The sequence below is a fragment of the Ahaetulla prasina genome, chromosome 1 (assembly GCF_028640845.1).
Source record: "Ahaetulla prasina isolate Xishuangbanna chromosome 1, ASM2864084v1, whole genome shotgun sequence".
NCBI lineage: Eukaryota > Metazoa > Chordata > Lepidosauria > Squamata > Colubridae > Ahaetulla > Ahaetulla prasina.
The window spans coordinates 85,007,734-85,035,650 of record NC_080539.1 but is presented as its reverse complement, the minus strand read 5'-3'; the positions used below and the strand labels follow the sequence as shown (position 1 = coordinate 85,035,650).

The window sequence follows — 27,917 nt, the reverse complement described above, 5'->3', positions numbered from 1 at the left end:
ACAAGGAGCCAGTTAAAATACAACATATATTTTAAAGTTCAATAGGCAAAACATACATATAAGGATACTGAGACAATAAGAGTTTCCCAGTACTGTGTCCAACATTTCTCACTAAGGATTTTTTTTTACATGTATACAATAACTTGGAAATCCTCTATCTTAATGTCATTGTAAGCTTTACTTTAGAAATGTTCTTTGGAGTACTTGCTACATCTTGCAGGACCACCGGCAAAAAACCCCAGCTCAATTATGGATACTTGTAAGCCTGGTCTATCTGAATTGTAAAACTATTAATTACATTACTTCAAAGGTTGTTGAGATAGTTGAATTCTCTATATTGGTTTGTACCAACTAATTCTTCAGTTGGTGGCTTTGAGGACTCAGAACTGAAGAGTCTGTAAATATTTGAGCACATTTTAAAAAGTCTAAGGCAAATATTAATAATGCAATTACTAAAGTATGTGAGGGAATGTGGTTTTTGAGATGCAAAATTCGTTCTACAAACTTCCTTTAAAAGTTTTGCATACAAATCTGTCTCCCACCCCCACAACCCCCAATCCACCAATCCATCCATTGGTTGCAACAGGAATTGGCCAGAGCTGAGTAAGTGGCCCAGTCATCCAAGTGGCTTTCATGCAACCCGATTGAAAGCCTTACCGTTGCTGGTTTCTATTTCATTCACAAGTAAAAAAGAATCTGCTTCATTTGGACGTCCCCTCCCTTGCGTGGGTGACACTGTTATAGGAACCGTTTTGGGGAAGAGTCAAAAGAACGGCTGGAAGGTGGACTGACACTCTTTTTTCAAGTTGGAAGATGGCGCTATACAATTCCATTTTGCACTTTTGCAGCCTAGGAAGAAAGAGTTTCAAAAAGCAAAGCGATATTTCATTTTATTCTTATTTTAAGAGATTGACGCCAAAACAAAAGCTAAGCAGGATCTTGGAGGGACAGGCATCCTAAAAGAAGGCAAGCGAACCCCAGTTCTATGCTGGTGCTAAGCCAATTGAGCTGACAGGCCTATAAAAAGCCTGAAGAATCGGAGGCGGCTTCGATTGTTACTACGGTATAAAACTGGTTAAAATAAGGTCGGCCGGCTTGCACTCAGCAGGCCACACCAACTCGGGCACTGTGGTGCACAAACCGCCGTTTACGGCTTGTTGGTCTTGCTTGAACGCTTGGCGAGAGCCGGAACAGCAGAGGGCGCCGCCGGCTTCCGAGCCCCGTCCCAGGGTCGCTGGCGGCCGGTTGTAAAGGGAGGAGGAAGCCTCGGCCGGGAGCCTTATCTGCGGGCAGCAGTGAGGGCTGGGCCGCGCTTCATGGGGCCGCGCCGACCCAGCCCGTGAGAGGGGCCGCCCTCTGCCCGCTCGGCCAGAGAGAAGGGAATCGCCGCGGGCTCAATGGCGGCCTTGGCTCTCCGCCTTCCTTTGGTGGTGCGGCTGTGGCGGCGGCAGAGCCTGCGGAGCACCTCCTGGCCTCGGCTTCTCTTCCACCCGGCGGCGCCCGGGAGCGCGGCATGGACCGCGGAGAGGTGCGGGGTCGCCGCTTTGGCCCCCGGCACCCTTCGCCGCGTGCCGTTCCTTTCCCGCACCGCCTCCTCCTGGGCAGCCGCGGCCGCCGAATCCTCGGGGAAGAAGCCGGCCGACCCTCAAGGAACCGAGCAGCCCCCGGAGGCAGGGCCCGACGAGCGCGTCGTCTCGGACGCGAAGAGGCTTTTGGCGCTGGCTTATCCGGAGCGCTTGAATCTGTCAGGTAATCTCCTCCCCGGCCGGGTCTCGCCGCCTCGTCGGCTGCAGCTCCCGGGTTGCGGAGCGCGCTGTCCTCTGGCGCGGGCTGGTGGGTGGGATGGGATTGATTTTACTCCTGCAATGTACCTTTTTCCCTCCCCGGGAACTCATAACCGGTTCCCGCAGGTAGCAAAGGAAAGGCTGCCGCTGCTGTTTCCTTGCTGCCGTCCAGCCCTCTGCCTATTCTTCGCTACACTCCAGCGTGGGCTCAAACCAATGGCCACGGGTGGGGATGCCCCCGCACTGCTCTTGACTCCTTTGCTCGTCCCAAAAGTGCTTTTTCAAGAGGAAACTGGACTTTCTGCTGCCAAGAAAGTCCGGTTGCCTGTTGAAAAAAGCACCTTTGGGACAACGGTGACCTCGGATGACTGAGAATCTCCATAGACTCCTTTGCTCACTCTGCCTCTGAGAGGAGAGTGGTGGTTGATCTCAGCTCCCAAGTTCTTTGGTCCTAAAGGGGTTCTACTCAACTCAACTCAACATCTACATGTCTGTGGCCGCATCACAAAAATCCCTGCATATTGGACTAGAAGACCTCCAAAGTCCCTTCCAACTCTGTTATTCTGTTTTGTTCCTGCCCCCCCCTTCCCGCCATATCTCGATCAGATTTACAATTTCCTTTCATTTGCACACTACAATAGTGTGTGTATATATATACATTGCTCAAAAAAATAAAGGGAACACAAAAATACTGTAAGACATCCTAGATCTGAAAGAATGAAATATTCTTATTAAATACAGTACATTGTGTTGTGTAGGTGTTCCCTTTATTTTTTTGAGCAGTATATTCAGTATTCCAATTTACTGGTAGTCCTCAACTTACAAATATTCATTTATTGACTGAAGTTACAACAGCACCAAAAAAAAGAGGCTTGGGACCATTTTTCAGATTTATGACCACTGTAGCATCCCCATGGTCATGTGATCAAAATTCAGATACTTGTCACCTAGCATGTAATTATGGCAGTTAGTGTCCCAGAGTCATATGATCACCTTTTGCGACCTTCTGATAAGCAAAGTCAATGGGGAAGATTCACTTAACAACTGGGGCAAAAAAGGTGGTACAGTGGGGCAAAATTGACTTAACAACTGTCTTGCTTAGCAACAGAAATTTGGGCCTCAATTGTGGTCGTGAGTCTATAGTATCTTTTTTTTTTATTTGCATTTATATCCCACCCTTCTCCGAAGACTCAGGGCGGCTTACAATAATCTTCTGGAAGTCTTGAGTTGCATCGTTATCATTTCTCACCAGCATGGATAAGCCTTTCATTCAGACTTCTCAGCATGATTTGCTTTTTAGAGGGTTAACTCTGATATACTATTGGGCAGCTGCTTCTTATTTTTCTTCTATATCTTTGAAAGATAGGAATACTTTGGGGGGGGGGCATTTCAGGGTTGCTAGGACAGTCGGATATAGGCTGCAAAAATCTGGACAGCCTCTAGATGACAGCAAATGCTATGAATAAAGGAAACTTTGTTGGCTGCTAACTCTTGGCAATCCCAGATGTGAGGGGTCTAAACTAGGAATCCCCAAACTCTTCCACTTATCAGTACATGGAGCTTCAGATTGTTCATTTATCCCCAAACATTTATATGAAAATAACTTAATAAATACTACAGTAATGACAATAAGTGATATCCATATGAATTGCTATTTCTCCACCTCACTCAGGGTAATTCACATGGTGCACCAGAAAAAATGGAGCAGGCTAGATTTTGATTCCCATTTTTGCAAATCCAGAGTGTTGGAGTTTTGAAGTAAACTAAAGCTCAGACCATTTCCCCACTGTTAACTTGTGCCCTATGTTGGCACAAATCGGTGCCATTATCACAAGCTATTGGTTGTCCAAATTGCCAGTCTTGCCTTGTATTTCTTGGGACTTTTGTCTAAATCTGCTGATTTGATATAATGCCTGTACATTAGTCATTACAATAATAATGTTTAGTTTTCTTAGATGTATTACTAAAGATATTGCTTGATACTATGCCATATTGCAAAATCAAATTACATAATACCCACAGCTGCACCCACTGTAAAACAGTTTTTCATTTGAGCTTGTGGTGAAACTGTTCAAATCAATTGCTGCATTAAGAATGCAATGAAACTTGAATTCGTATGTTGTTCAAGATCTTGAATAAAAAAGAATGAATAGGGATTTAGCTCATGGAGTATTTCACTTTTGCAGTAGTGCTGCAGCAGGGTAAATTGGACATAATCAAAGTTTAATGTGAACAATTTAAATTTATTTAAATGTAAATGGCTTAGGACCTGGGTACTTACGGGACCGCCTGCTGTTACCACACGCCTCCCACCGACCCGTACGCTCCCATAGAGAAGGACTTCTCAGGGTGCCGTCCGCCAAACAATGTCGGCTGGCGGCCCCCAGGGGAAGGGCCTTCTCTGTGGGGGCTCCCACACTCTGGAACGAACTTCCCGGGTTTACGCCAAATACCGACCGGACATTTCGTCGCGAACTCAAGACTCATCTTTTATCTCAGCGAGGGCTGGCTTAAATTGGGATTTTAATGTTTAAATTTATTAATTTTAAACGGGGTTTTCTTAGTATGGTAAATTTTAATCATTGGGCTAATTTAAAATAAGTTTTTTAAATCGTATTTTAAACTTGTATATTGTATTGTCGGTTTTATTATGCCTGTACACCGCCCTGAGTCCTTCGGGAGAAGGGCGGTATAAAAATCAAATAAAATAAATAAATAAATAAATAAATAAATAAATTTATTCAAATGTAAATAAATTTAAATAGAAAGTAAGTAGCATTCATAATGTAGTTTACATATATGGGATTGTAAAATGATCCCTTATATAATTTACAGGTGATACTGGAGGTTTTACAAAAGTGGGGTTTGGTTTGATGTTCTTTCAAGTTGTTACGCCAGGTTCCTTAAAATAGTGACCTAGGGTACAAATAATGTTAAGGTATAGTGTGGCTTTTTTGATTTTTACTTACCATAATGTCAGCTGAGTTATTAAGCTTTGTAAATTGTGGTTTATGACTTTCATCAATATAAAGCCAGCAGTGATGGGTTTCAATTTTTTTTACTACTGGATCTGTGGGTGTGGCTTGGTGGGTGTGGCATGGCTTGGTGGGCGTGGCTTGGCGTGACACGGGAAGGATACTGTAAAATCTCCATTCCCTCTCCACTGCAGGGGAAGGTTACTGCAAAATCCTCATTTCCTCCCGATCAGCTGGGACTTGGGAGACAGAGAATAGATGGGGGCGGGGCCAGTCAGAATTTTTACTACTGGTTCTCCAAACTATTCAAAATTTCCACTACTGGTTTTCCAGAATTGGTCAGAATCTGCTGAAACTCATCTCTGAAAGCCAGCCATTGTGACTTATTGTGTAAACTAGGTTTATGTGAACTAGATCACTAAAGTGGAGTTTTGGTCTATGTATCAGATGCATTGGATTTTGGTAATATTATGCCATATTTATTAATTTTTAAGATGCAGTCCTTCACACAGCCGCACCTGCGATTCAAAAAGCCAATAAGGCTTACATTCACAATATTCAGGTGAATACACTAGAATAATGTAAACATTCAAAATATTTCTTTTAATTGTTTCTATAAAGAGCTTAAGTATTTTATGAAATTTTAATGTAAAACTTAGAATAATTACTATAAAAATATGTTTGTTCCTCTGCCTCCTACCCAGCTGCTGTTGGATTTTTGGCTATTTCCAGTGTCATCACTATGTCTGCCCCCTTTTTTTTGGGAAAAGTTATTGATGTCGTTTACACAAATCCAATCGGTGAACTTGCAGAGAACCTATCCACGCTCTGTGCCTTATTAACTGGAATATTTATGCTTGGTGCCGCTGCCAATGGAATACGTGTCTACCTCATGCAGATTTCAGGTAATTGCGTGTAAAATTATATTGTTTTGTCAGCTATTTAGGCCATTGGTAAATACGATATAGAGCAGATACAGCAAGAGCTTCTTGCCAGTGGATGGGCAGGCTGCTCCTTTATCAGATCAAGGGTGAGCCATTTGTAACCTGCAATCCACATGTGACCTAGAATTTTTTCCCCAATTATAGAAATTGTGCTATTGAAACAAACAAACAAAAAATTACGGCGTAATTTCTATGGAACAAGCAGGAAAAAAATGAACAAACTTCTCAATTTGAAATGAACAAACTTCTCAATTTGAAATGCCCTTTTCTGCCACAAAATCATGATCTATAAATTACTACCAAGATGCACAAAACATCTTATTTCTTTTGTGTTTGTAACCAATGTTTCTTTTTGATCCAGTATTTCATTTTTTTTTTTTTGTTTACATTTATACCCCGCCCTTCTCCGAAGACTCAGGGCGGCTTACAGTGTATAAGGCAATAGTCTCATTCTATTTGTACATATTTTTACAAAGTCAACTTATTGCCCCCCCCAACAATCTGGGTCCTCATTTTACCTACCTTATAAAGGATGGAAGGCTGAGTCAACCTTGGGCCGGGCTCGAACCTGCAGTAATTGCAGGCTCTGTGTTCTTAATAACAGGCTTTACCAGCCTGAGCTAAACCGGCCCTATATATGCATATAGCGCTCTCCCTTTCTGCCTTTCTTACCAATAGAATAGTTGTAGCTCAGGATTGAACTGTGGAATCCTTGGTGCTTTCTGAGCTTGGCTGTTTTCTTGCAGACATTTCATTACCAAACTAGGTAGCATATAGCACTGATGATGTTACTTAGTTTGGTAATGAAATGTCTGTAAAAAAACTGCCAAGCTCAGACAGCACCAAAGACCCAACAATACATTTCTTTCTTAGTGCTGATAAATAGGATCCAATTAAAGTATAATAGTTACTATTGTTTTATTGATTATGAGATTATAAGTGAGCATAATATGGACATAGAATAAAATTACAGTTGGAACATAATACACTTAAGCATATCAAAATATAAAATAAGACACTTTTATACTAAAAATGCATAGATATAATAACCACCTCAATACAGTTAATAGGTAAGAATTCATTTATTTTAATTCTGTTTACAGGGGGCCATGAAAAAGAAGCATTTTTGTTGCTTTTTAAATTGTGAGTGATATGATTCCAAACGAAAGCCTGGTGAGAGGCTATTCTACAGAACTGGAACTGATGAAGAAAATATCTTCACCATGACTGGCTATTCTAGTAGTAGTACAGTCAAATGGCCCTAGCTGGAGAATTGGTCAAACACAAATGGATATGATCCATCAGCAGATCTTTGAAATAATCAGCTCTGCCCATACAAAAGTTCATTAAATTGTGATTCTTAGGTTCCTCTCAGCTGGAGAGATCTGCAACAAGTAATCTTGAAAGTCAAAGTAAGCAACACGAAGGGAAGTGATAAGATGGTCAAGGTAGAATGCAATAATCTTATCCATATTTGGTTTCAGACAGTTGGAGCACATCCAATGTGAAATCCTGTTTAGGCAGTTGGTAAAAGATGCTCACATAGTATCACCCACAATTGGGACAGGTAAATATAGATGAGACAGGTGAAGGACATCAGAATGTAAATTTTAGACAGCTTGGATTAGAATAGAATAGAATAGAATAGAATAGAATAGAATAGAATAGAATAGAATAGAATAGAATAGAATAGAATAGAATAGAATAGAATAGAATTTTATTGGCCAAGTGTGATTGGACACACAAGGAATTTGTCTTGGTGCATATGCTCTCAGTGTACATAAAAGAAAAGATACGTTCATCAAGGTACAACATTTACAACACAATTGATGATCAATATATCAATATAAATCATAAGGATTGCCAGCAACAAGTTATAGTCATACAGTCATAAGTGGAAAGAGATTGGTGATGGGAACTATGAAACGATTAATAGTAGTGCAGATTCAGTAAATAGTCTGACAGTGTTGAGGGAAGTATTTGTTTAGCAGAGTGATGGCGTTTGGGAAGAAACTGTCCTTGTGTCTATTTGTTCTGGTGTGCAGTGCTGTATAGCGTCCTTTTGAGAGTAGGAGTTGAAACAGTTTATGTCCAGGATATGAGGGATCTGTAAATATTTTCACAGCCCTCTTCTTGATTCGTGCAGTATACAGGTCCTCAATGGAAGGCAGGTTGGTAGGAATTGTTTTTTCTGCAGTTCTAATTATCCTCTGAAGTCTGTGTTTTTCTTGTTGGGTTGCAGAACCGAACCAGACAGTTATAGAGGTGCAAATGACAGACTCAATAATTCCTCTGTAGAATTGGATCAGCAGCTCCTTGGGCAGTTTGAGCTTACTGAGTTGGCGCAGAAAGAACATTCTTTGTTGTCCTTTTTTAATGATGTTTTTGATATTAGCTGTCCATTTGAGATCTTGCGATATGATAGAACCTAGAAATTTGAAGGTTTCTACTGTTGATACTGTGTTGTCAAGTATTGTGAGAGGTGGAAGTATGGAAGGGTTTTTCCTAAAGTCTACCACCATTTCTACGGTTTTGAGTGTGTTCAGTTCCAGATTGTTTTGGTTGCACCACAAGGCTAGTCGTTCGACCTCTCGTCTATATGCAGATTCGTCATTGTCTAGAATGAGACCACTGTTGTGTCATCTGCGAACTTCAGTAGCTTAACAGATGGTTCATTGGAGATGCAGTCATTGGTATACAGAGAGAAGAGAAGTGGGGAGAGCACACAGCCTTGGGGGGCCCCTGTGCTAATTGTACAGGTATTTGATGTGATCTTGCTTAGCTTCACCTGCTGCTTCCTGTTTGTTAGGAAGCTTGTGATCCACTTACAAGTCTGTTCTGGTACCTGTAGCTGGTTTAGCTTAGTTAGAAGAATGTCTGGAATGATGGTATTGAATGCTGAACTAAAGTCTACAAAAAGGATCCTTGCATAGGTCTTTGGAGACTCAAGATGTTGTAGGATGTAGTGCAGAGCCATATTAACAGCATCATCTGTTGATCTATTTGCTCGGTATGCAAATTGCAAGGGGTCTAACAGCTATTATCACAAATAACTTTGGTGAATACTCATAATGCTAAGTTTTTTTAACTATTAAAATCCTGTCTATAAATTGCCATACTGCTTGACTGTTTTAGGGCAAAGAATTGTGAACCGTCTAAGAGCAACAATATTTTCTTCTCTCTTGAAGCAAGAAGTAGCTTTTTTTGACAGAACCAGCACTGGGGAGCTGATTAATCGCTTGTCTTCAGACACAGCCCTCTTGGGTCGTTCAGTCACTGAAAACCTTTCGGATGGGTTACGAGCTGCAGGACAGGCTTCAGCTGCTATTGGAATGATGGTATGTATGTGTTGCATTGTTCGCCTTCCATTTTTGCAGATCCTCTGGTATAACACTGTTTCCCCACTCCCACCATCCATCTTCATAGATTTACTGTATTAGAATAGATGAGAAATTAAATAACTAGGTCTGCACATTGCATTGAGGAGCTATTTTAACAACGCTTTGTTGAAAAATATCTAATCGACTGTTGTGATGATTAAAAGGTTGGAGCTGGACCAGGGAAGACCCTGTTTCAAGCTCACTGGATGACTATAGGCCAGTCTTTCTTTTTTGCATCTACCTTGCAGTGATATTGCTAGGGAATGCATGTCTCATTCATACTGTAATCCACAGAAAAAGAGACATAAATACCATAACTAAATATCACTTTGCTAATTGAAGAAGATGTTATTTTTATGCATGTTTTAAAAATAAAAAAAAATTCAAAAAAAAGTATCTTTTTGCCATAGTCATGATTTACCAGCTACAATGACATTTTGCTCAATCAAAGATAATGTGGTTTAAGTGCATACCTTGAACTAGGTTGTTACGTAGTGCAAATAATTGAACTATATTTAATTATCGTGTTTCCCCAAAAATAAGACCCTGTCTTATATATTTTTTAACCCTGAAATAAGTGCTTGGCCTTATTGCCATGCGCTCAAAAGCCCAATTGGGCTTATTATCAGGGGGTGTCTTATTTTGGAGGAAACAGGGTACATGTTAGGAAAGAAAAGGTAACTCAATGGACAGAAGTTAAAGCATTCAATTTATACCACAGATTAATAGTTTCCATGATAAAGAAAAAGCATACAATTGCAGTTTCCCAACAATAGCACTATAATAGACAAAAATGTTACATTACATATGAGTATCTAGAGTCTTCTGACGCCAGGTGTCCTTTTTATTTCATTTTATTTTTCCTAGGGTTTTCCCACAACTGATTTTTTAGATCAACCAAGTGTTGCTTCATTAGTTGCAACAGAAATTGACTGACTAGTTCGTTGCCCAAGTTTGATGTTGTGAGCTGAGAGAGACAGTGAGTGGCCCAAAGTCACCCAGCTGGCTGTCATGCCTAAGGCAGGACTAGAATTCACAGTTTCTAGTCTGGTACCTTAACTACTAGACTAAATACTCTCTCTAAATATATTTTTTATATTTAGCAGTATGAACGATGGTGGAAAGGTCACAAGATATAAAAGAGAAAAGCTAAAATCAACCCTAATCATTGTATCATGTTAGTCTGTCTTCCTCCTACTTTGAGTCATAATGCAGTTGTATTCTGTAGCATGAATGAGATTGTATTATAAAAGAGATTGGAACTGATGTTGATAGCTGTGTCCTATATAATAGTTGTTATTGCTCATAATAGTTATGGCATAACTTCAGATAAATAATTCAGCAATTATTGAACACAACTACAGTATTGAATTCAGTAAGTAGTACATGAGATTTTTTTTTAAATGCAAAAAAAATTAAAACAGCCCAACTTTACATACAGATAATAATTTACTCACTTAATAATCACAACTGAGCATGGAATTTGTAAGTTGTGATCATTAAACAGGTCACCTGATTTGATTTTACAACCATTTTTATGACAGTTGTAAAGCAATTCATTGTGGTCGTTAAGCAAATCATTAAATGAACTACACGGTTATTAAGCAAATTCATTCTCCTGAATGGGTCGTGGTGTTGTTGTTTTGCTGTATTCTGGCAAAAAAACGCACCAGAAACGTAACGAAAACACTACAAATTGTGGTTTGCGGGTAAGTTGCAGTAGTCATAACTTTAAGGGCAGGTCTTAAATAACTGTTTTTAAATCTGTCATAACTTCAAACGGTCTTTAAGTGACTGGTAGTTAAGGGAGGAGAACTACCTATACATCTGACCCTTGCTTACCAACCACTAATTGAGCAACCATTTGAACTTGTGGCAATGCTAAATAAATGGTATTTACAACTGATCCTCAATCATTGCAGCGCCCCCTTAGTCATGTGATCACAATCTGGGCATTTGGCCCTGGGATCACAATTACATTTCATTTTCATAGGGCCAATGGTGGCGAACCTATGGCATGCATGCCGGAGGTGGCACGCAGAGCCCTCTTTGTGGGCACACAAGTTGTCACCTCAGTTCAGGTGTGCCACGCATGCGCGTGCACCTCTGTTCTGTTTCCCTCCCCCTAATACTCCCAGCAAAGAGTCAGTCAGAGGCCTTCTTTTTTCCTTTTATTTACATAGATACATGTCCTGGCCACGGGCCTGCCAAGTTTCTGGAGATAACGAGGAAATTATAGATAAGGCCAGAATTACTCACGAATATATTCTTCCCTCCATTGAGACAGTTAGCTCGCGCCAATTCATTACTTTGTCCAAGACAAAAAACCAGGAAGTCCCGCCTCCTATTTATAGTCTCTGCAGATGTCACTGCATGACAATTATGACTTGGCTTCCTCCCAACTCTTCCGCTGCTGCGCACGTCGATCACGTCTTCGTAATCTTGCATCACTCCAAAACTGTTCTTGGGGCGTTGCCAAATCAGAAGGAGGCTCCATGGAATCAGGCTTTGCCGGCCCCTCCTCCTCCCTTTGAGTGGGTGCCAGGGAGGGAAAGGGCTCACGAGAAGCAGGGCTGGCCAGGTCTTCTCCCTCACTTTCTGAATCATCCGAGTCCAGGAGTCCGGGTCCAGGAACTTGGGTCACAACAACCTCCTACTGGCCAGCTGGTCTTTGGGTTTCTGCCACGCATGCGTGGGGGTGGGGGTGCATGTATGGGGGCAGGGCACATGTACCTGTATAGAGGCAGGGCACATGCGCGGGGCCACACATGCATTGTATTTTGGAATTCCCACAGTGGGGCAGGGCGCATGTGAAGGGGCCATGCATGCATTCCATTTTGGGGGTGTGTGCAAGCTATGGGCACTCAGTCTGAAAAAGGTGAGCCAACACTGTCATAGGGTCACCATTTGCAACGTTCCTTGCCAGCTTCCTATAAGAAAAGTGCATGAGGAAGCTGGCAGGAGGTCACAAAATGTGACCACGTGACATCCTCACTTAACAGCGGTGCAGATTTGCTTAACGACAGCACCCAGAAGCAACCAAAATCCCGATTGCCATTGTTAACAGAGAGGACTAGTTGAAACATTTGATTTAGCGATCCAGCAAAGCCTCTGTAAATTGCACTTAAAAATTAATCACTGCTTTTTTTCCTTCTAGTTTTTTGTTTCTCCCAAACTTGCTACATTTGTCCTGACTGTCGTACCATCCCTGGCTGTCATAGCTGTGTTTTATGGAACGTATTTACGAAAACTGGCTAGAATGACACAGGATTCCCTTGCAGAGGCTACACAGGTAGTTTCTCAGTTGTTCAAATGAGAATGTTGAAAGATAGTGCTGAACTGCTTTGGACTTTTCTCTTTTCATTCAAATCCCCCACAAGTTCCCACTAGGAATCTGATTGAAGTCATTTCCACATAGCCATCCTTGTAATTCCCTAGTCTGAAGTATTATTTCTCGTACAATCACATCTCAAAACTATCTTATAGCTCAAGATGCTTTAAGAATTTGTTCTTTGGGGATTGTTCTTTAGGAAGTTCAGTGTGAATTGATCTGATCTAATTACACAATGATTCTAATTAGGCTACCCTTTTAGAAGGATTTTGCCTTTCTCTTTCTTATAATATGCTGCCAAATGTATTTAGAAATGTATATTCTTAGATAAAATAACTTAAAAGTGTCTTAATTTGGCTGATTAAAAAGAAATGGCTCATTATGGAAGTAGGTTTAATACAGGTTTGTAAATGGACATTAAAAAATGGGAAATGTGTTAATCCTTACATTTTGTTTACTACAGTTAGCAGAAGAAAGGATTGGAAATTTAAGAACAGTTCGAGCTTTTGGGCATGAGTTAACTGAAATGGAAAAATATGACAACAAGATTCAATATGTGCTACAATTGGCCAAAAAGGAAGCAATAGCTCGAGCAGGATTCTTTGGAGCAGTAAGTATATGAAGAAGGTGAGGAATCATCTGTGTATTTCTGATCAGTGTTTCCTTGAACAATTAAATTGTTATTTGATATAAATGTAGTTTCATATTGTTTTATCATGACCATCAATAAACTAATGTACTAAATAAGTTTACAGAAATTATTTATAAGTAATGGCTTATAAATATATTTTTATGAAGCCACTCAATTTTTAGATAACGTTATTTATTTTATTGTTTTATTTATCACATTTTTGAACTGCCTATCTCCCTCACAGAGTTATGCAGAGAACAGGAAAAAAGCAAGAAATGCTAAGGCAAAAAAATAAATAAATCAAATGTTAAGAAAAAAATTAAGCAGAAAAGTAAATGGAACTGAAATTAATTTATATCAACATTTTTCATTGTATCTCTCACTATAACTTTCTACTTTTGCAAAACATCTTGTATCTTCTACCACATCTGTATATCACAGCATATGTTGCCTTTTGTCCTCTAAAGCAGTGGTCTCCAACCTTGGCAACTTTAAGACTTGTGGACTTCAACTCCCAGAGTTGAAAGCTGTTTTACTTTGAAAAGTCAAATGAGATACTGCATTTGTTTAGTTATGAATCTGAGGGGTGTGGGATGAAGCACTGCATTATTAGCCAGCAAGTGATCATTTATTGGCTGATATTCTCTGGGATCAACAATTGACCAGAAAGTTAAAAACACTGATTGCCTGATGCTTTTAGAGTTCTGTAAGCTTACTACCATGTAAATAGACCTATGATGGTAAACTTCAAAATCCGAGTAGAATTAAAAATAGACAAAGTATTCCCAGGTACATTTGAAACTGGATTCTGGATCAAATATTGAAAATGCTAGTCCTATAAAAGTGCCCAAAAATCTCTAAAATAATCTATATTAAAGGATTGGTGTTTTTAATTATGGAATTCTAAATACTACGACTACTATTATGATAGAAATCTTGATTTTATTTTAGGCCAAAGTGGGTGAGGGATGCCTGTTCTTCCCTCTCTTGTAATATTCATCCATAAATCTAAAGAATTACATTAAAATCCTGCAATCAGCACTTTTCCCTTTCCTTTCTTTACAGACGGGGTTATCAGGCAATTTGATTGTGCTTTTTGTTCTCTACAAAGGAGGATTACTGATGGGTGGTGCCCATTTGACTGTTGGTGAACTGTCTTCTTTCTTAATGTATGCTTTCTGGGTTGGCATAAGCATTAGAGGTAATATATTCTTAAAAGTAAAATTTTAAAACAAATAGACAAAATATCAGATCAGAAGGCAAAAGATAAGCCATCTCCATTTTGCCTTTGTGCAGATGTATGGAGTGCATTTCCCAAATTGCTAGCTTGTCTGCCCAGTGTTAACCTCTCCTTACAGAACAGCTCTTGTTGCACCAAACTGACTAAACAATTCTTCAGGTGCTAGAGGGCTGAGCCAAAGCATTCATTCAACCCAGTGTTTCTCACCCTTGGCAACTTTAAGATTTGTGGACTTCAACTCTCAGAATTCACCAGCTAGATGCTGGAGAATCTTAAAGTTGCCACAATTGAGAAACACTGACCTAACCTTTTGAATGGTTAACAAATTCCAACTCTGATAAATGTGAGAGATAAGAGAAGTTCTCAGAGAAGTTCTGCCAGCCATTTTATGGATCTTCTTTACTAAAAAGAAAGGGAAGTGAAGCAAATAAATAATTCTAGGCTATATACTTATTTTCTCTGCAGCTAGGGGTGAAAATGTAGGAAGAAAGGCAAAACCCCTATCCAATTTCTATTCCTGCCTTAAACATCCTAATCTTAGGCTATGTTTTATTTAGCTGTACTAGCTGGCTATTTCATTATAGCTGTTTGTACACTGATTGGCAGAACTTATTTAACAAACATGCAATACCTGTTTTTGAACATGTATAACAATAGGGGTATTTGTTTTTTCTTTCCTAGGATTAAGCTCTTTTTATACTGACTTAATGAAAGGTTTGGGTGCAGGAGGGCGCCTGTGGGAACTTATTGATCGAAAGCCACAACTTCCTTTTAATGGTAATGTTCTTAATATTTTGTAGTTGTTTAAGATGGTAAAATAGCCATACATCATGTGATATCACACATCTTCATAAATTAGAAATTATTCTAGTGAAGAATGTAAGCAAATTAAACATTTAATGTCATAAATGATCCCAAAGAATAAACTTATTCATTGGATGCCACAAAATACAATGCATAAATTGGTTAAGGTGCAGGTTTTGTGCGCATCCTTTTAAACAGTTAAAATTTTGAAATTTCCCTAAACTACTTTTCACATCTTATGACGTTCAAAATGGATGCCTTATGGTTAGTGCATTTCTCCTCTTGAAAATCCTCCTGACAACATGAAAATAACTACAATGCCATTATGTTACTGGCTACAGACTGCAGCCCTCTATGGCTTATAGTTATAACTAGTTATTATAGTTATTGGAGAGTGGAGTGGGAATATATACAGTGTGTGTGTGTGTGTGTGTGTGTGTGTGTGTGTGTACATACATACATATATATACATACAGAGTGTGTATGTGTGTGTGTATGTATTTCCACCCCACCTTCCAATAACTTGTCTGCCTGTGCCTTATAGAATGCAGTAAAACACTATAAAAGTATCACACCTATGACAATTTGAAATGAAATTGGAGTTAGCACTCTGATCAGTAACATCATACATACATAAACAAATGATTTAAGAATTGATAATCCCTTGCCAGGAATAGGAGTGATTTCTATTCTACTTGTGACATATACACTGTGACATTCTACCTTCTTTCATAAAATCATAATTCTTTTGTTTCGTATTCTCTGTTCTTTGTTGCTGTTAATGGAAGCATGACCTAATTACAGTTAGTCCTCGACTCAACAGTTTATTTAGTGATCATTCGAAATTACAACAGGACTGAAGTGATTTATGATTTTCACACTTAACACTGTTGCAGCATCTCCATAGTCACAAAATCAAACTTCAGACATTTGGCAATTAAGTCATATTTATGACGGTTGCAATGTCCCAGGATCATGTGATCACATTTTGTTGATCTTCTGACAAGCAAAGTCAATGGGGAAGCCAAATGCTGTTACTAACTGAACAACAGCAGCAATTCACTCAATAAACTATGGCAGGAAAGGTGGTAAAATGGATACAAAACCTCTCACTTAACTGTTAACTGTTAATTTTGGGCTCAATTGTGGTTCTGAATCAAGGACTACCTGTATATTATCAATTCTGGGGTGAAGTAAGAATACCTTTGGGCCCAACTTATCCATAGCCTGCAGGTCTTAGAAACATTAGGCTATGAGGCACCAGAAAAGGAGTTGTTTCATTTCCTGAATCTACCAACAAGCAGACTCTGTTCTGTAAGCAGAGAAGTCCAAATTATTTGCTGACTCATCTTTCAGAATGCCCAGATTCAAGTAACTCTAGTTTACAGAATCTTAGTAAAGTATCCTATTAACCATTTGGGTTTTTTTTAGTAAATTTTCATTACAAATAATTGGATTTGTCTTTATTAAAATGTTTTTGAATGATATATTATTGATGTTACTTTCATTTTTGGATTTTCATGTCTATTTAGAGGGAACAGTATTAAGCCAGGATTCTTTCAGAGGTGCTCTTGAGTTCAAAAGTGTCAAGTTTGCATATCCAACACGTCCAGAAACATTGATTTTTGAAGACTTTTCTCTCAGCATGCCTGCAGGTTCTGTCATGGCCCTAGTAGGCCCAAGTGGATCTGGCAAATCGACGGTTGTATCTCTTCTCCTGAGGCTTTATGATCCACTTTCAGGTAGTTACATGTGTTTGTGTGAATATGTTTGAACATCTGTTACTGGGTATACTTCTGATTAGAGATCAAAACACAATTTGCTCAAAGTACGACCTTTGTAGAATCGGTTGGAAAACTATTTACAAGGAAGTTGAGATAAAATGCATCATTGCCATTTTCTAACTTGAGCCTTTCCATTACTGAAATAGGAGCAATATATACAACAAATTCATATTCATGTTTCATTCAACTTGTATTTTTTTGCAGTTACGGCAATATTTCAGGCAATGTATATATAAACTGCCTGTCCCTATGCTTTTCTTGATAGGATTTGACATGAATGTGCTGGAATCATAATTTCTTAGAGAGAGACATGTCTCCAGAAATCACTTATTTTATGCAAGGTGAAATCAGTTTTTGCCGACAATATTTTTCTAAAAAAATATGTCTAATTTGATAGGGTGTCATTATGTATACTTTAATCTCTTTACCCTCATTGTTGTCTAATGTATTATCTAACAATAAACTCTTAATTTATTGAAGGAAATATTACTGTTGATGGGGTTGACATTCGTCAGCTAAACCCACTATGGTTCAGGACTAATATCGGAACAGTAAGTCAGGTAAAAAAGGAGCAAAGTTTTCTTACAGTATTTGCTGATCTTAATTTCTTTAAAAATGTCAGAGGATGTTTTTTTGCCCCTCCAGCTTTTCAATTTGCCTCATGCCCCTTTAAAGCAATTGTACTTGTACTCATCACTGTTTATGGGGGGTGGGGAGGGAGAAAAGTGTTCCCTTTAATCTCTATGGTCTCGTGTTACTTATTTATGATCTCATCTGGCCATTTTGTGTACCTGTGTTGCCATATTCCATATGCTGTTTCATACACTAGGAACCCACTCTGTTCTCGTGCTCTATTGCTGAAAACATAGCCTACGGCGCAGAGGATCCATCCACTGTAACTCCTGCAGAAATTGAGAGAGTTGCCAAAATTGCAAATGCTTCTAATTTTATCCAAAATTTTCCAAAAGGATTCCACACTTTAGTTGGAGAAAAAGGTGTTCTTCTCTCTGGTAAGATTATATCATTTAAAAATCCATTTTTGTAATTTACGGCTGTTATAGAAGGAATTACCTTTCCCTGTCTCATTCTGCTGTGTATTTCATTTTGATATAAGACAAATCTGCTCTGACCTTCCCAAGAGTTTCCAGGGATAGGGTGCAGAGGAGGAGCACCCCTGCCCCAGCCCTGGCTCCATGCCCAGGCAAACGGAGCAGCTAGACCTCCCCTCCTCCACAGCATGTGAGCCTGAGGAAAGTTTATTTCCAACAGCTGCTGATTGGAGTGACCCTCGCATCAGAAGACTGGATAGGCGGAGGCAACAGAAGGAAGGGAGGGGCAGGCCTTAATGAGTGCTGAGTCATGGAGCCACACCCCATGGCCTATATAAAGGATCTGCTTTCTGGCAGTCTCTGAGTCAGGCAAAGTCGAACTTATCTTGCTGAAGTCACTTACTGGTCTCCTGCCTGCTCTGAGGACTTTGCTAGGACTTTGGGCAGAGCTGCAGAGGCAAGCCTGATTCGGATTTCCCGGACCCAGCCGTCAGTGGAGGAGTGGGACACGACAACCTTCATTCATAAAATCATAATTCTTTTGTTTCGTATTCTCTGTTCTTTGTTGCTGTTAATGGAAGCATGACCTAATTACAGTTAGTCCTCGACTCAACAGTTTATTTAGTGATCATTCGAAATTACAACAGGACTGAAGTGATTTATGATTTTCACACTTAACACTGTTGCAGCATCTCCATAGTCACAAAATCAAACTTCAGACATTTGGCAATTAAGTCATATTTATGACGGTTGCAATGTCCCAGGATCATGTGATCACATTTTGTTGATCTTCTGACAAGCAAAGTCAATGGAGAAGCCAAATGCTGTTACTAACTTAACAACAGCAGCAATTCACTCAATAAACTGTGGCAAGAAAGGTGGTAAAATGGATACAAAACTCAATAAACTGTGGCAAGAAAGGTGGTAAAATGGATACAAAACCTCTCACTTAACTGTTAACTGTTAATTTTGGGCTCAGTTGTGGTTCTGAATCAAGGACTACCTGTATATTATCAATTCTGGGGTGAAGTAAGAATACCTTTGGGCCCAACTTATCCATAGCCTGCAGGTCTTAGAAACATTAGGCTATGAGGCACCAGAAAAGGAGTTGTTTCATTTCCTGAATCTACCAACAAGCAGACTCTGTTCTGTAAGCAGAGAAGTCCAAATTATTTGCTGACTCATCTTTCAGAATGCCCAGATTCAAGTAACTCTAGTTTACAGAATCTTAGTAAAGTATCCTATTAACCATTTGGGTTTTTTTTAGTAAATTTTCATTACAAATAATTGGATTTGTCTTTATTAAAATGTTTTTGAATGATATATTATTGATGTTACTTTCATTTTTGGATTTTCATGTCTATTTAGAGGGAACAGTATTAAGCCAGGATGCTTTCAGAGGTGCTCTTGAGTTCAAAAGTGTCAAGTTTGCATATCCAACACGTCCAGAAACATTGATTTTTGAAGACTTTTCTCTCAGCATGCCTGCAGGTTCTGTCATGGCCCTAGTAGGCCCAAGTGGATCTGGCAAATCGACGGTTGTATCTCTTCTCCTGAGGCTTTATGATCCACTTTCAGGTAGTTACATGTGTTTGTGTGAATATGTTTGAACATCTGTTACTGGGTATACTTCTGATTAGAGATCAAAACACAATTTGCTCAAAGTACGACCTTTGTAGAATCGGTTGGAAAACTATTTAAAAGGAAGTTGAGATAAAATGCATCATTGCCATTTTCTAACTTGAGCCTTTCCATTACTGAAATAGGAGCAATATACAACAAATTCATATTCATGTTTCATTCAACTTGTATTTTTTTGCAGTTACGGCAATATTTCGGGCAATGTATATATAAACTGCCTGTCCCTATGCTTTTCTTGATAGGATTTGACATGAATATGCTGGAATCATAATTTCTTAGAGAGAGACATGTCTCTAGAAATCACTTATTTTATGCAAGGTGAAATCAGTTTTTGCCGACAATATTTTTCTAAAAAAATATGTCTAATTTGATAGGGTGTCATTATGTATACTTTAATCTCTTTACCCTCATTGTTGTCTAATGTATTATCTAACAATAAACTCTTAATTTATTGAAGGAAATATTACTGTTGATGGGGTTGACATTCGTCAGCTAAACCCACTATGGTTCAGGACTAATATCGGAACCGTAAGTCAGGTAAAAAAGGAGCAAAGTTTTCTTACAGTATTTGCTGATCCCAATTTCTTTAAAAATGTCAGAGGATGTTTTTTTGCCCTTCCAGCTTTTCAATTTGCCTCATGCCCCTTTAAAGCAATTGTACTTGTACTCATCACTGTTTATGGGGGGTGGGGAGGGAGAAAAGTGTTCCCTTTAATCTCTATGGTCTCGTGTTACTTATTTATGATCTCATCTGGCCATTTGTGTACCTGTGTTGCCATATTCCATATGCTGTTTCATACACTAGGAACCCACTCTGTTCTCGTGCTCTATTGCTGAAAACATAGCCTACGGCGCAGAGGATCCATCCACTGTAACTCCTGCAGAAATTGAGAGAGTTGCCAAAATTGCAAATGCTTCTAATTTTATCCAAAATTTTCCAAAAGGATTCCACACTTTAGTTGGAGAAAAAGGTGTTCTTCTCTCTGGTAAGATTATATCATTTAAAAATCCATTTTTGTAATTTACGGCTGTTATAGAAGGAATTACCTTTCCCTGTCTCATTCTGCTGTGTATTTCATTTTGATATAAGACAAATCTGCTCTGACCTTCCCAAGAGTTTCCAGGGATAGGGGTGCAGAGACCATACGTCCTTTATTATAAAGGACAGTTCTTTACAGATAGTCCTCGACTTAAAACAGTTCATTTAGTGACAAAGTTACAATGGCACTGAAAAAAGTTACTTATGACTGTTTTTCACACTTATGACCATTGCAGCATCTTCATGGTCATATGATCAAAATTCAGACACTTGGCAACTGACTCATATTTGTGACGGTTAAAGTGTCCCGGAGTCATGTGATCACTTTTTGTGACCTGACAAGCAAAGTCAATGGGGAAGCCAGATTCACTAAACAACTGTATTACTAACTTAACAACTGCAGTGATTCATTTAACAACTGTTGCAAGAAAGGTCCTAAACTGGGGCAAAACTCACTTAGCAACAGAAATTTTGGGCTCACTTGTGTCAAAAGTTGATTATTATCTGCATTTCAGAAAACTGTCCTTTAGATTTATTTATTTTTCAAAAACTTTGTCCTTTATTTTGCTCATTTAATTTTTACTGTGCAAATTGCAGTTTTTCAGTTAGTTGAAAAATGTAGAAATTGAGTTGTTTTTTTAAAATAAGGTATGTTTGATCCTAGGTATTTTTATTACAATAGGCTTTCTGGCAAAGTTTCCCTTGATTTTGCTCCTGAATTTTCCTTTGTAAAGCCTAGTCATAAACATTAAAAAATATATCCTTATCAACCTTTTTCAGATATGCCCCTTTTTCAGGTTTATGTTACTTCCCCCACCCCCCAAGAAAACGTGACCAGTGTAGTTGTGGGACATGGTGAAGAAGAAAGGAAGAATTCTATTCTACTGACAAATACTATTCTGTCAGCATCTAGAGCAGTGTTTCTCAACCTCAGCAACTTTAAGATGTGTGGACTTCAGCTCCCCCAAATCCCCTAGCCAGCATTCTGGGAGTCTACACATCTTAAAGCTGCTGTGGTTGAGAAACACTGGTCTAGACACCTTTTCTTAGAACTGCACATGCTTGATTGTACTGATTTCAATGTCATCTCTTGAACTTTATTAAACCGCTTAAAATAATCTTGTTGTCAAACTGCAGTACCGTAATCATTTTCTGCATTTAAGTCAGATTTTCCACAGAAAACAACAAAAAAAAATTAATGTACCGGTACATGTCGTTTGTTTTGATTGGTAGACTACTTTTTTAAAAAAGAATACATAAAATGCATGCAATATTTAGGTTATGTTTTTTATGCAAAGGTGGGCAGAAGCAGCGGATTGCAATTGCTCGAGCTCTTCTGAAGGTAAGCCTTTCTTTTTTTCTGTGCCTTTAAAGAGAGAAAAGGAGCAAGGAAAATATGTGACAAGATTATTTAAATTAAGAGAAATAGGAACTCTCATGCTTTCATTGCATTTCGAGATAGTTCTCATACATTATTCATTCAATATACTGTTTATGTACTGGTGGTTTTTAATAGTCTGCTGTTATTGCTCTTTCAGAACAGTAGTAAAACATCTTGTAATTATTGAACCTTAATTCTGTTTTTTTTTCTAAAACAGCCAGGTGTGAAAACCATCACTCATTAACCCTAAGAAGATAATAATTTTGATCAGGATTTTAAAATGATTGGCTATATAATAGTAGCAGAGTATTTTTAAAATGCAGTCTTTTCAGTGTCTTATAGTTACTAAAGTTTGACCAAGTTTTTATATGAAAGAAAAAGACTTTGAAAAGACATGTCTTTTCTAGCTTAATTTTATTTATTTATTTCTCTCTCTTTCTTCCTCCCTCTTCCTGTTGTATTTTGTAATAAAATATTTCAGTAATTTATTATTGCTTTAGAGAAAACATCTCTTGATGCCTATTAAAATCTCTAATAAAACTGGTGTTCCATTAAAAAAAATTTGTATAAACTTCTAATCTCAACATTTTTGTACTTGTTCTGTTTTTAGAATCCCAAAATTCTTCTCCTTGATGAAGCAACAAGGTAAATAATAAAAATTAAGAAAATTATGGGTAGCTTGGACAATATTGAAATTGTTTCTTACTAAATTAATGTTCGATCCCATGAAACTTTCTGGTATCTTTACTATTGATTTCGTGACAAAACATGGCACATATTTTTCCTCAGTGTGGAATGTTCTTTTGTAGCTTCCATTTTTTTCTCCCATTGTTCAGATACTGCTCTTCTTTTAAACAGGAGGGCTAGCATCTTAAATACTAGAGGAAATGTGAACAACTTCATAAGTTTGCTGTGCAATAAATGGTGTTTCGTCTTTTGGGGTAAACATTTTATTGATAGGAATTTGTCCCAGAGCAGCTATTTTCTTCCATGTCAGAACATCCTGCCAGAATTCTCTACATGCTCAGGCAAGAACACATAATGCTGTTCCAGATGTCTTTTTGTGAATTTGAAGTTCTGCATATATATAATGCTTCTAGCCAATTCAATAGAAGGGTTTGTAAGAGTTGCTCTAATATATTTGGATACATGCAGGCCAGGCTGGTGAACTACTTCATCTGATCCAACCCAAAAGATACAATTCTCAGGATAGATGTAAATTAAACAGACTTTATGGCTGGATTTGTACAAGTATGCAAACTTCCCCACTTTCTGGAAGACTGCATATGTACTGCAGGTAGTCCTCAACTTACAACCTCAATTAAGCCCAAAATTTCTGTTGCTAAGCAATACAGTTGTACGTTTTGCCCCATTTTATGATCTTTCTTGCCACATCTGTTAAGTGATTCACTGCAGTTATTAAGTTAGTAACATGGTTGTTAAGTGAATCTAGCTTCCCTATTGACTTTGTCAGAAGTCACAAAATGTAAACACATTATCCTAGAACATATTTAACAGATTAACAGAGTTGGAAGGGTCCATCTAGTCCAACCTCCGACCCAAGCAGGAAACCCTACACCATTTCTGACAGATGGCAGTCCGTTCTGTTCTTGAAAGTTTCCAGTGATGAAGCTCCCACAACTTCTTAGGCAAGCTGTTCCATTGGTTGATTGCTCTCACTGCAGCTATCATTAATACAAGCCAGTTGCCAAGCATCCAGATTTTGACCATAAGTCATTTTTCTCAATGCCGATGTAACTTTGATCACTAAATAAATGGTTGAAAGACGAGGAGTGCCTGTACAACAGAGTATGCTAACACCGTCAAGCTTCCTTAAGTCATTCCTGTTTCATGATTCTATACTTCTTTACACTATAATGAGGTATTTAAATTGCAGATTAAAAATGAGAATGTCTTAACTCAGTTTTTGGGACATCTGTGAAGTATTGGACTCTTGGTTGAAAGCAAATTTCTCAAAAATTTAAATAATTGCTTTTGTTTAAAAATCCTGACACCATTAAATATTTTTTAAAACAATTTTACATTTGAAATAAAATGAAATGAAAAAAGTTGTACAGACAATTATGGTCTACTAAAGTCTCTGCACTAAGATTAATAATGTGGAGAATAACCTTCTTTTTCATTCTATTCATTAATTAGTGCTCTGGATGCTGAAAATGAATATCTTGTCCAAGAAGCTTTAGACCGGCTGATGGAAGGCAGAACTGTTCTTATTATTGCTCATCGACTCTCCACCATTCAGAATGCTAATTCTGTTGCAGTTCTGGACCAAGGCAGAATAGTTGAGTGTGGAAAGCATGAAACACTGCTTGCAAACCCAAATGGACTTTTCAGCAAATTAATGAAAAAACAGTCTTTTATCCAAAATATTGAACATTTTGCATCTAATTGAAAAATATCCTTTTTAAAAAAAAGAATGAAAAGGTCTAAATAGGGAAGCGTACTATTTCCAAGAATTTAAATTATGTTTCAGTAAATGTGTTGTATATATTTTTAAGTGTACTTCAGATATTTGCGAAAATTTATTATCTTAAGCTTTTTATTCAAAGCATTTAAGTAATTATATTGTGGTGCAATCCAAGAATGAATTGTTTTTTAAGATTCTACAGTTGCTATGTGATTAATGCAGGGATAGATATACTTTCTAGACCCAGGTGCTGTTGTATAACCTGGTTACCTCCTTCCCAAAACAAAGAAACTTAAGTTTGTGAAGTTTTTGTAAAGGATCTAGTGGGAGTACAGTAAGTACAACACTGCTGATCCCTAGATTAAATGGATATATCACTAGTGCTTGCAGAATTTAATTTTTGAATTATCAGCTAGTTTATTTTCACACCAAATGTCCTTTCATACTTAGTCTTCTTCTTAAATCATTATGATTTTAATATTTTTATTATTATAATGAAGACAAACTAGATTCACAAATACAAAAACTCCCATGATTTGGTCAACATTAACGCAAAGAATATTAGTCAAAGCAAATTCTATCACATCCTCGCTATTAAAATACTTGATTTCTTTATGTTCCCAATTGTGTATCAAGAAATAACTTATCCAGCAAATTATATTTTGCTGACAGTATCTTGATATATGCCTTGCCTTTCAAACCACTCTATTCCATTTTCCCTTTACCTATTGTTTCTTTTATTTTATTTATTTTGTAGCACAGAAAACTTATCAGACCTGTTTTCTTTGACGACTCTCCCCTTTAAGGGTAAACAACAATGATCCTTTCAAAAAATAATTTTAATTACTGGCAAACCTAGTCAGTCTGTTGATATTTAGCCAATCTACTGATATATAAATAATGCTATTTTGACTACAACTCTGCAATATAGAATTCTAAAAATCAGTGTTACATTAGTTTATCATACAGAAACCCATACTGCTTTCCATTGTATGCACAGAAGGGAAAGGATCATCAATATACTTTCAAACAGTAACAGTATTCAGCTAACCATGAGCAAAAAAAGGGGGAAGTTTCATGTGTTTAAGTTACAATGTGATACCATAGCTTTACTTAGTGCTGCCAGTTAACACCCAATGAGTTGAACCTATAATGAACTGATACATGTATAAAATGGAAAATACAATAAGATTCTTGATAAGTATTCAAAGAATATTAACTGCAAGGAATGTATTCCCTTAATTCCACTTTACATTTGGTTCATATGGTGGTATACAGTACTATCTATATAACTGTCTTATGACGTCTCTAAATTGATTAATTGTGGGTTGATGACAAAATGTCATAGTTACATTTTCTAAATAAAGTCATGGATCATACTGAAAGAAAGGAACAAATGACAAAGCTCTAAATGCACATAACACCATGGGATAAATTCATATTAGATTAGAAATTAGAACACTAATGTCTATTGGATGCCCAAAAGGTGTCCCCAAACTCCCCCAGATTTTTCTCTGCAAGCAAACAACCAAGCTCAGACAGCACTAAGGACCTCATAAATATAAAACTATTGATTAGAAAAAATGTTGGAATGTTGGTATATAAATGAAACTTTTCACAATTTTCACAAATTATGGTGCTGATCAGAACGATCAATTATTTTGAAGAAATTCACAGTTATTTTCACATTATCTTCAAATACTGTAGAAAAACCCCTGGATTTTTTCTTCACTAACAGACTTCATTATCATTGGTCCTTCCAGTTCAGTGACACATAAAATTTGCACTGTAATGATTTATGTTCCATTCAAGTGGCCATAAAGACTATAATTGGCATCATGCTTACTGCTCTGTAGTTTTTTTAAAAAATCTCATTGTTTTAATGTCATTTATTTTAGGGGGTATTTTGCAGCTGACCAGAACCAAAATAGTTTTAGTCCAGCAAAGAACTGATTCTTTACCATTGTTAATTCCTGGTTCCTGGGGGATGCAGAGTGTGATAATGAGAATATTTAGTAATGCAGTCTAAAGCAAGATTATCTAATTTTGATATAAAGAGCATTTTTTCTACTCTTTGTTCCATAGTTCTTGTGAGTAATATTTTGTATAACAATAAAATGTATTAATAAACTACCAGTACGTATGACATTTTTCCATTATTCTTTTTATCCTTAGGTTTTCTCAGTTTTAGATATTCTTTTTACTTTTTCAACTATAATCAGACATACCTTTTCCTTTTTAAACAAAGAATAAATAAAGCATCATTCTTGTATAAAATGCTCTCTTTCATTTAATCCCATTTGCCTCATTGTAGGCAGTTGTGGCAAAGTTGCTAATGTAAATGATGAAAGTACAATATTTTTCCATAGTCTTTGTTAAAAAGTAAAAGTAATTCCCAAGGACATGTCAGTTATTCTCTTATATATAATTAATATGGTAAAGCAAAGCTCTATGAACAGAAAGATAATGATGGCAACATTTCCTAACTGGATCAACAGTAATAAATTTGGTGAGATAGAAAATAATTTTGCATTATTTGCTTTTGTTGTCTAACTTTATGGCCTGCAAGAATTCTGAGATCGTTCTCAATAAATAGGTACAAAAATGAAGTAATTTGGGTGGGTCTACAATATGAGGAAGAGATTAATTATTCCCAATAAATTATCTGACTTAAATAGTACCTTAGAAAGTATTCTGTTATTAAAATGAGGAGATAGTATACAGTGGTAACAATATTAAACTGTTATGGAAAGTGGAGTACATGCAATATCATCATGTAAACACAATTACATATGCATGCTGTGGCATACATAGGCTCAGCATTAAGAAAGACAGTGTTCCCTTGGCAGCTATTCTCTGGTCTCAATTTTCCTAAGAATATCAATTTTGCCCCTCAAATTTTCCCTAACCTGTCTTTCTATTGGAGTACAGCCCAACCAGAGGTTTATGAAGATGTGCAAAAATAAGAAAATCATTGTGAAATCACAAATTTAAAGAAGAATTTCTGAAGTTTGAAAAGAAAATTGTCATTAAACTTGATGAAGAATTTTTCGGAATTGGCCTGATCAGAGTTTATCTGTGTTCTTTTCATGTCACTCAGATTCTACATTATAAAACTGGATTTAATAGATTATTTGGAATAAAAGGATGTCTGTTAAATACAAATTTTCCATTGATGTAATTGACATTTTATCATGCTACCCATCAAGTTATATCAAGTTATTATATAAATGTCGTAAATTGAGATAGATGATATGAAATATATTGATGATCCAGTGTTTCAGTAATGATGGGGGTTGTCCAATATTTGGGAATTAAATCCTTTCCATCCAAAGACTATTGAATGATGGTCAAGAAAATTGAGGTTTTAGAATACTTATACAAAACATTCAAATTGTTAATTAAGTATTCACCCAGTTTATTAGACTCACATTCCACCCTGAGCCAAACTAGCCATACCAGCTGGATTTGTACAACACACTTGGTTATAATGTGTTACTGTTTAT

At 37.5% G+C, this 27,917-nt stretch overlaps 1 protein-coding gene across 2 annotated transcripts; it reads left to right on the top strand.

Moving 5' to 3' along the window:
- Positions 1-1,169: 1,169 nt before the first annotated feature.
- ABCB10 (ATP binding cassette subfamily B member 10) lies at positions 1,170-26,557 on the top strand. 2 transcript variants are annotated; one of them, XM_058166727.1, is made up of 13 exons: positions 1,170-1,749; positions 5,464-5,664; positions 8,839-9,041; positions 12,241-12,375; positions 12,878-13,024; positions 14,111-14,246; positions 14,967-15,062; positions 19,291-19,500; positions 20,021-20,100; positions 20,369-20,549; positions 21,901-21,944; positions 22,594-22,628; positions 24,144-26,557. In XM_058166727.1, the coding sequence occupies exons 1-13, from the start codon at positions 1,398-1,400 to the stop codon at positions 24,394-24,396; spliced, it is 2,073 nt and encodes a 690-aa protein (XP_058022710.1). In that variant the 5' UTR covers positions 1,170-1,397; the 3' UTR covers positions 24,397-26,557. The 2 variants fall into 2 exon arrangements, with proteins under 2 accessions (XP_058022710.1, XP_058022720.1); XM_058166737.1 differs by lacking the exons at positions 19,291-19,500; positions 20,021-20,100; positions 20,369-20,549 and adding exons at positions 16,622-16,831; positions 17,354-17,433; positions 17,703-17,883.
- Positions 26,558-27,917: the final 1,360 nt, after the last annotated feature.